The sequence below is a fragment of the Pseudorca crassidens genome, chromosome 1 (genome assembly GCF_039906515.1).
Source record: "Pseudorca crassidens isolate mPseCra1 chromosome 1, mPseCra1.hap1, whole genome shotgun sequence".
In the NCBI taxonomy this organism is placed as follows: domain Eukaryota; kingdom Metazoa; phylum Chordata; class Mammalia; order Artiodactyla; family Delphinidae; genus Pseudorca; species Pseudorca crassidens.
In genome coordinates this window covers 121,425,623-121,434,478 of record NC_090296.1, presented here as the reverse complement: position 1 = coordinate 121,434,478, position 8,856 = coordinate 121,425,623, and the positions used below count along the sequence as shown (strand labels likewise).

At 56.2% G+C, this 8,856-nt stretch overlaps 1 protein-coding gene across 2 annotated transcripts; it reads right to left on the bottom strand.

Annotated features, from left to right (window-relative positions):
- Positions 1-246: 246 nt before the first annotated feature.
- ISLR (immunoglobulin superfamily containing leucine rich repeat) lies at positions 247-3,439 on the bottom strand. 2 transcript variants are annotated; one of them, XM_067753328.1, is made up of 2 exons: positions 3,123-3,439; positions 247-2,293 (listed from the first exon to the last, which is right to left on the bottom strand). In XM_067753328.1, the coding sequence occupies exon 2, from the start codon at positions 2,283-2,285 to the stop codon at positions 999-1,001; it is 1,287 nt and encodes a 428-aa protein (XP_067609429.1). In that variant the 5' UTR covers positions 2,286-2,293; positions 3,123-3,439; the 3' UTR covers positions 247-998. The 2 variants fall into 2 exon arrangements, with proteins under 2 accessions (XP_067609429.1, XP_067609419.1); XM_067753318.1 differs by lacking the exon at positions 3,123-3,439 and adding an exon at positions 2,491-2,919.
- Positions 3,440-8,856: the final 5,417 nt, after the last annotated feature.

The following is an 8,856-nucleotide window of genomic DNA, read 5'->3' as shown; positions in this document are numbered from 1 at the left end:
CAGGCCATTGCTCAGGGACCCCAGGGAAGCCTTTGCAGTGGTTGTCAGGCTCATGCCCCCATTTGTGCCGTGGGCTAGGTGGGGGGTGGAGGAGAACATCTGCAGCTCAACCCAGCCCTGAACCCACCACCGGGCCACCCCTCCCTGCCTCACAGGCCCCAGAACATGTGGACAGGCAGGCTGGCTGTCCTTCCAGTCCTATCCTCCACCAGGGGTCCCCTAGATCCAGACAAAACACCAGGCAGATGCAGGGGAGCACCAGAAATGCTGTTTATTTCTCTGCCGCCCCCAGGCTGCCTGGTCTCTCTGGAGGGGCAGGCTACAGATGCATACCTGGAAAGGAAGACAGGCCAGGTGTCCAGGGTGGAGGGGCACACTGAAGGAGGAAGGGTGAGGAGATGAAGGACATTCTGGACACTCCAGTCCTGTCTGAGACGAGGGCAGAGCCTCCCAAGCCCCCAGGTCGTCAGAGAACGCCAAAGGTCAGCAGGAGCTCAAGCAGGTCAGAGAGCCTCAAAGCCACGCCAGCCACTTCCGCTACATCCTAGTCTCCTGTGTCCTGTCTGCTTCAGCCTACCTCCCTGCCAAGCCCCAAGCCCCAAGCCCCACCCATAGCCTCCGGCAGCTTGTCAGTCCCAGTGCCCAGAATTCCATCGGTGAGTCCCCCACCCAGCTTGGTTAGGGCGCCGCCCTGTCAGCACGCTGCCCCCAGAAGGGAGCCTGGGCATTGTGGTTAGCAGCAATTAGCACCGTAGACGGTGAGTTACGGGGTCAAATTCTGTCCTAGTCACTAGCTTTGAGCAAGTCTAGAAGTTGGGGCAGTGAGTGTTCCAGAAGAGATGAGAAAGGGAGGTAGGAAGATGGGAAGTCCCCGATGCAGCCTTCGAGAGTTGCCGAGCCCAGACCCCTGCAGCACTTGTAAGGGACGGCTGCAGAGTCAGGGGCAGGAGTCAGCGAGGCCTTGGGCCTCCTCCAGCCCAGCCTGGGTGGGGGTGGGGCTAGAAGGCAGTGAGGAAGAGGAGGAGGAGGCTCTGGCCCAGCAGGAGCAGCCCTGGGGGCTGCTTCCCAGAGACCCCTCCTCCTGCTGCTGCAGCCTCGGGGCCCCCAGTACGGCTGAGGTAGATGATGACGACGTTGTCCTCAGGACCTGACGGCTGCACCTCATTGTCAACTGTGTAGCAACCCTTACCCTCGGCCGCTTTGCCGTGGAACCTGCGCCCCAGTGCATCCTCGCCACCCTCGCCTGGTGTGGCCAGTGCCACGTTCACCGAGCTCTCCGCACTGCCCAGCTCGTTGGTGGCCAGGCAGCTATAGGTGCCCTCCTCCAGCTTGCCGAAGTCGGGGATGAGCAGGCTGCCGTTGGCAAAGGCCTGAAAGCGCGGCCGGCTGCTGGCTGCCAGGACACCGGGTAGGGCACGCCCATCGGCACCCACGTTGGGGCTGGCAATCTCCACGGTGCCGCCGGGCGTCTGGATGTGCCAGTGAACCTGGGGGGCTGGCTGCCCGTCCACGCCACAGTGGAGCGCCAGCACGAAGCCGGGACGCAGCTCGGCGCCGTCCTGGCTGGGCTGGTAAGTGAGCTGCACCGAGGGTGCCGAGCAAGGCAGCGGCAGCAGGCGGTTCAGCCGTGTGCCCTTGAGCACGTGGGGTGAAGTGCAGGTGATGTTATCCTGCTCTGGGATGGACACAGCAGTGGTCAGGGCCCACGTCTTGAACCACACGATGCCACAGGTACAGTCGAAGGGGTTATCGTTGATCTGCAGGTGGGACAGCGCGGTGAGCGGCGCGAAGGTGCCCTCTGCCAGCGTGTGCAAGCGGTTGTGATTGAGCTGCAGTGAGCGCAGGGCGCGAAGGCTGCGGAAGGCGTCGCGGGGGATGAAGGTCAGCTCGTTGCTATCCATCTTGAGCAGCTGGAGGGCGCTGAGGTTGTTCAGATCGCTCCAGGCAAAGTCAGAGATGAGGTTGTGGCTGAGGTCCAGGCTCTTGAGTTGGCCCAGAGGGGCCAGGGCGCCAGCGGCCACCCTGCGGATCTCATTGTGCGCCAGCCACAGCGACTGCAGCAGGGGCACCTCCCTGAAGGCGCCCTCTGGTAAGCTCGGCAGCCGGTTGGCCGACAGGCTTAACGTGGTCACGTTGGCCGGGAAGCCGGGTGGCACGGCCTCCAGGTCACGGTAGGCACAGTCGGCGATCTGGAAGCCGTACTTTTCCCCACAGTCGCAGGGCTCGGGACAGGCCTGCACCAGGCCCACAAGGACCACCCAGCACAGCAGACGCAGCTCCTGCATCCTACCTCCTGCAGAGAAGGACATGCCACCAAGGTGACCCCGAGGACACGCAGAAGGCACTCGTCCCTCTCAGCACCCTGACCCAGAGCTCTTCCCCATCAGAAGGACCTGCCAGCATCATCCAGCTAAGACCCAATACCACCTAGCCCACCACCCCCATTCTATAGGAGGGGAAACTGAGGCCCAAAGAAGGTCCAGGACTTGCCCGAGGTCATGCAGTCAGGAGCAGGTGAAGACCGGACGGAAGAGGACCCCAGCTCCTTCTCTGAGCAGAGAGCTCTCCCTGCATCGGCCAGCTCCGAGCTGACTTTATGGCTTGAGATCTGTTTTCCAGCCACCTCCTCCCCCCAGCACTCGGCAGAACCTCCCTCCTGCCCTCCCACATCCTGGCCGCAGTCCCTCCCACTAGAGCCCCCCATAGGTATGCTTTGCCCCGGCCTAGACAAGGCCCCTTTTGCAGTGCACACCACCCCCATCCGCCCCACCCACCGCTCTCCCGTTCCTACTGGCCCGTGACCACAGCAGACACCAGACCCTTTCTACAGAATCACACCCTTGGCCTATTCGGTTCAAACTACGCCAGGCAGCTGCCTAAATAAACCCCTGCCAGGACCTGTCAGCTGGCTTGGGTGAGGCCAGTGGCCCAACCCAAGTACTGCTGAGATTTCCAGGGCTGCGGTTGTTAGAGGGACTGAGGCCCCCTGGACAGACCCAAGCAAGGGATTGTCCCAAGCACCCCAAACCAACAGGAAAGTGCCCAGGGGAGCCCAGGCCCTGTGCCCGGCAGGCTGCCCTCTCCTCCCACTGGCCCTTGGAGCCCTCTTCCAGCTGGCTTACCTTCAAACTACTCTTTCTTAGTCAAGCAGAGCCTCTTCTAAGATGGGACCAAAAAAGCAACAAAGGAAGGGTTAGCCCTGGACGGTCTGCAGGGCCAAGGGAAGATGAAGATGCTGGAGGAAGGGGCAGCCTGGTCCCTGCCCCACCTTCAGTCTGCACACCTGGGCCTGCCCTTTCCTTATCCGACCAGGGTGCCTGAGACCGTCTGCTGAGAGGAGGCTGCAGGAAGGAAGCCCAGGCAGCCCGTATACTTCCTCCTTCCAGCAAAACAACTGCTTCTCTGCAGCAACAAGGACCCGTGTTTCATAAGTGACACCAGAAACTTGAGGGGGAAAAGATGCCAAATTTTTGGATTTTTTTTTTCTCTCTCGCTCACTTTTAGCAGCTTCAACTTCCTTAAAGACACAGCACTAGCTGGACAAGACCCAAGAAAAGATGTGGCCAGAAGGATTTTTATGGGGCGAAAGGTGAGAAACTGAATCCCGTGGAAGGTGGGAGACGTCTAACCTCACTTTGAACAAGAAAAAAATGCGCGGGGGTGGGGGGCATTCTCCAAGCTGAGACGGTGTGAGGGACTGTGTGTACACTTGTGTGCGCATGTCTGAGTGTGGGTGTGACATCTGTATGTGCAGATGAGTTCGTATGTGTGTTTGTGTGGATGTGGGTGTGAGACCATGTATGGGTGAATTTGTGTGTTTGGAAATGTTTGGGGGTGTGTATTTGTGTAGTGTGAGGCTGAGTCTTTGTGTGTCTCTGTGTGTGTCTCTGTGTTTGTGTGGGTGTATGTGAGTCTGTATATTTGGGCGTGTGTGTGTGTGTGTGCATGTTTATGTGTAGAAGTGAGTGTGCATATCTGTGACTGTGTGTCTGTGTGGGTGGTGGGTGTGTTCCAGTGAAAAGCTGAGGCCAAAGTGTATAAAACACCCACGATGCTCCGAAGCCTCAGTAAGAAGCCAAAACGTTAGAGATGTTTTTGTAAGAAAACACATCCTCCTGGCCCGCCTGTGTCAGGCCTGCCTGCTGGCTCTGAGGCTGGGCTGCCCTAAACACATGTAATCCCGGAGGTCCCCAGGCTCCAGGGCTCCAGCCCTGGCTCCCCACTGGGCTGGAAGTGGTGGGCGGGCGGGAGGCAGCGGTGTGACTGGGCTCCATGCGGGTAAAAGAAAGCTCCGGACAGGAACCAGCTGGGCTTCAGTTTCCAGACTGGGATTCTGAGACACTCAGGCTCACAGAGATGGTTCCATCACCCAGGACTACCCACCTGGCAGCCAGGTGAGGTTGAAGGACATCGCTCCATTTGGAATAGTCTCTTTGTGGCCTCCCAAGTGCCTGAAACCCCACCTTAGGTGCCGCCTGTCTGGGGATGCAGCGTCGCTCCCTGGGCTCTGCTGTCCCAACACTAGCATCCTCCAGGGAGAGGATGCTTGCGTCCAGTTCTTTGTTTTTTTAAATTTTATATTTTATACAGCAGGTTCTTATTAGTTACCCGTTTTACACATATTAATGTATATATGTCAATCCCAATCTCCCAATTCATCACACCACCACCACCACCCCGCTTTCCCCCCTTGGTGTCCATACGTTTGCTCTCTACATCCGTACATCTATTTCTGCCCTGCAAACCGGTTCATCTGTACCATTTTTCTAGATTCCACATATATGCATTAATGTACGATATTTATTTTTCTCTTTTTGACTTATTTCACTCTGTATGACGGTCTTTAACTCCATCCACGTCTCTACAAATGACCCAACTTCGTTCCTTTTTATTCCATTGTACCACATCTTCTTTATCCATTCCTCTGTTGATGGGCACTTAGGTTCTTTCCATGTCCTGGCTATTGTAAATAGAGCTGCAATGAACATTTTGGTACATGACTCTCTTTGAATTATGGTTTTCTCAGGGTATATGCCCAGTAGTGGGATTGCTGGGTCATATGGTAGTTCTATTTTTAGTTTTTTAAGGAACCTCCATACTGTTCTCCATAGTGGCTGTATCAATTTACATTCCCACCAACAGTGCGAGAGGGTTCCCTTTTCTTCACACCCTCTCCAGCATTTATTGTTTGTAGATTTTCTGATGTGCATCCAGTTCTTGTTTCATGTGTATATTTTGTATTTCTCTGACGTTAATAATAGCTTTTTTTTGAAAGCTTCATTCTATCTGCATTGCTGGTTTCTTCAAGTTGCATTTTTTTTTCTGTTAGCTTACTTATTTGGAACTGTCTTTCCTATTAGAGATTTTCTCAGTTAATTCACTTGACATAACTTTATTCTCATGTGTTTAATGGGAGACCCCTCTGCTAGAGAGGAAGCCTGCTCAAGGCAGACATTTTGTCTTCCCTGTTGTTGTTAACCCCTGGCACAGGGAGGATGCTCAGTAAATACCCCTTGACTCAATGAATGGGTGAGTTGCGTGGGCCTCAGCTGCCAGGAGTGAAAGCACTTTGGAGGTCACCTTCTCCACCCCCTCATTTTACAGATCAGGACCCTGGGCCCAGACCGGCTTCCTCAGAACAGGACATTTTAAAATATTTCATACCATGTGGGAGACCCACCCTCTGTCGGGTGAGTGAGCACATTACCAGACTTCCTGGGGGTCCTTTCACCCCCATTCCCCATCATCAAAGACCTTGATGGCAGCCCAACACTAGGCTGCCCTTGGAATCCCATGCAGAACAGCCGGGGGTGGAGGCAGGGGGGAATGGGGTGGCGCTATGGCTGGAGAAGCAAGAGGGACCTGCCCACCCAGGCAGAACTGAGTCTGCACACATTGGTCACTGACAGCTCTTCCCCATCTGCCCAGATCCCATCACCTCCTGAGGGTGCAGTGTGCCCCACCTCTACCAAGAAGGACAATGGGACAAGGGCCGTCAGGGTCCAGTGGGCCTCTACCGAGAAGCATGGTGTCCTCCAAGGCGCTTCACAGTGGGCCACGCAGAGCCACTCCCTGCTGAGCCTGAGAAGCGGTGGTACAACTCCAAGGACTGGGCTTATCAACTCCTAGGCAGCCACCCCCCACCCCCACCCCTCGCTCTCCCTGCACCATCATCCCCTCATCGACTGAAAGTTCTTCCTGGAAAGCCCATCCCACAGGAGATAATGCAAGCAGGCAAGGACACAAACTGGAGGTCGGCTCCCCTTCCTCTTCCCAGCCAGGAGCTCCCTGTGGACCTGGCTATGGGGGTCCTCGGTGAGTATGTGGATACCTTGACAGTCCCCAGATCACAGATGGAGGCCCAAAGGCCTAGGGCTAGAGAGCTTCTCTCAGACCCTAAAACCCCTCCACCATCCCTGGATCCTCAGCAGCCCTGCAACGGTGGAAGGGAGAATTAGGAGGTGGAGGAATGGAGTCAGGTCTGGGAGCCCATCCTGCCAGCCCCATCCTGGCTCCTGTGGGCCTCAGGGTAGAGTGACCAACAGTCCTAGGATGCGGGGCTTTCAGTGTTAAAATCCAGACAGTCCCAGGCCAACTGGGACAGTTGATCACCGTAGCAGGTGAGGTGGTGCTCACTTCTTCCCACAGAGTTTTTCTTTCTGCTCCCCCTTCCCCAGCCCTCCGCAGGAGCCCAGCCCTTTCTCCTCCCATTCCTCCTGCCTTCCCCTCCCACCAGGGCGGCCAATCCCTTTCCTGCTGCAGAGGCTCAGCCAGCCTGACTCCACCACCCCAAAGAGGCCTCACTCCAGCTGACCAGGGGGCCACGTCAGCTTTTCCTGGAAGGCAAAAAAAGATCCTGGAGAGAGAGAGAAAATAGAGTGAGAGGGACAGAGCCCAGCACAGAGGGAACTGGAGAGAAACCGAGAGACTGAGAAAAGGGAGACAGAGATGGGGGAAGAGAAAAAGAGAGCAATCACCGACAGCCAGGGTTAGACCTGAAGGTAGAGAAAGGACGACACAGAAAAGGAGATGGAGAAAGAGGGTCCGCTGGGCCCTGAAATTGGCTCTGAGAAGAAGGAGACCGTTGGTGCTCAGATGTGTGGCCAGCCGCGGTTGGGGGCTGTTGCCATCATGCGGAGAGGGCAGGTTGGTCTTGATTCCAACCCCACTTTCCCTCCACACAGCTTGCTGGAATAATTGGGAGGAAGCTCAATGGCTCCTGGCGGGACTTGGTGAAGCCTGTGGGTCTCCCAGGAGGAAGAGTCTTGCCTGTGCCATTGAGAATACAGTTTCTCTGTCCTACGTGGGAGTCAGATGAGATGGTCTGATGTCCTTCAGCCCTGATGTTCTAGAATTTCTAATGCCTACCTTCACATGAGGAGTCTGCGTGCACTCGTGCGTTCACGCACAATCATTTCTGTTTGCACGCACGTGAGCCTGTGCTGATTTGCCATATGTGCTTGTTGGTGCACGCACACTGCGGGTATGTGGGGATGGCTCGAGCGTCAGCGCGTTGTGTGGGCTCCCGAGGCTGTGAGTAGGGCCGGCAGGCCAGGCCCCATCTCCTCCCCTGCATCAGCCTCAGCGCAGAGGCCCCAGCCCAGGCAGAGCCGGCCTGGCCCCTGGCTGACCCTACCACGATGCCCTCACTCCCGTTTCCTTTCCCACCCTCCACCTTCCTCTCCACACACCCCTCCCCTTCGCTCAGGTGTGAGGGCCTCTCGGCTCTTCTCCAGTCTCAGTTCTTCAGAGCTTGGAAACCAGGAGGTGCCTCTCTGATCTGCCCCTGGCTACTTGTCTGGCCCCATCTCCACCCCGCTAACGGTGTCCAGCCTCACGCATCACCTGCTCCCACGTTGGGGGCACTGCTCTCGTTCTTTTCTCAGACTGGACTCTGTAGGGCTCACTCCCTCTAGTCTATGGAGATTTTCAAATGCCAGCTCCCCAGAGAGGCCTTCCCCAACCACCTTACATAATCAGCCTTTGTCACTCTGTCCCCTCACCCTGCTTTATTTGTCCCTCTTCCTTTTTACATTTTTTTTGCCATGCCGCTCGGCTGGCAGGATCTTAGCTCCCCGACCAGGGATTGAACCCGGGCCATGGCAGTGAAATCGCCGAGTCCTAACCACCGGACCAGCGGGGAATTCCCCGTCCCTCTTCCTAACACTTACCTCTGACATATCTGTGAGTGTAATTCTTGTCCATCTCCCCAGTCTGAATATGAGCTCCATGTGGGTGGGCACTTTTCTGTTCACTGCGATACCCCCAGTGCCTGCCAAAGGGTCAGCCACTTAGCGGGTGCTCGGTAAATAGTGTTGAATGAATGAATGAAGGAAAAGACCTCCAGTCTCCTAGCAGGAAGCCTCTGCCCCCCGGCCCTCCTCCACCTGCCCAAGGCCTCCCCAGCCCCTCCCTTCTGTGTGGCACTGCCCTCTCTGTCACTGGACACTCTCTAGCTGGCATTTCTGGTCCCTGCCTCCTAGTACCATCCTCACTGCCCTCTCCTGACCTTTCCCTTAGTTCGCAGGGGCCGTTTTCAGCAGCGGCACTAACTGTGGCATATTTCATTGCAATTATTTTTGTTCTTCTGCCCGCCAATCCCACAATTTCCAGAAATTCAGACCTCGGCCACACACCCAGGGCACATAGCAGATTTCTAGTTTTCAGCCCCACGCCTTCTCAAAGGCTAGGGGTGGGACTGGGGAGTGCTGTGAATGAGTGAGTCTTTGAATTAAGGTTCTAGACTGGGACCAGAGATATAAGGTCAGGATCCCAGTCCCTAGGTAGCTATGGTGCACTGGAACAGGCCAAGGCCACTTGTTAGGGGTCAGATTGAAAGGCCAGGATTAAGTGCAG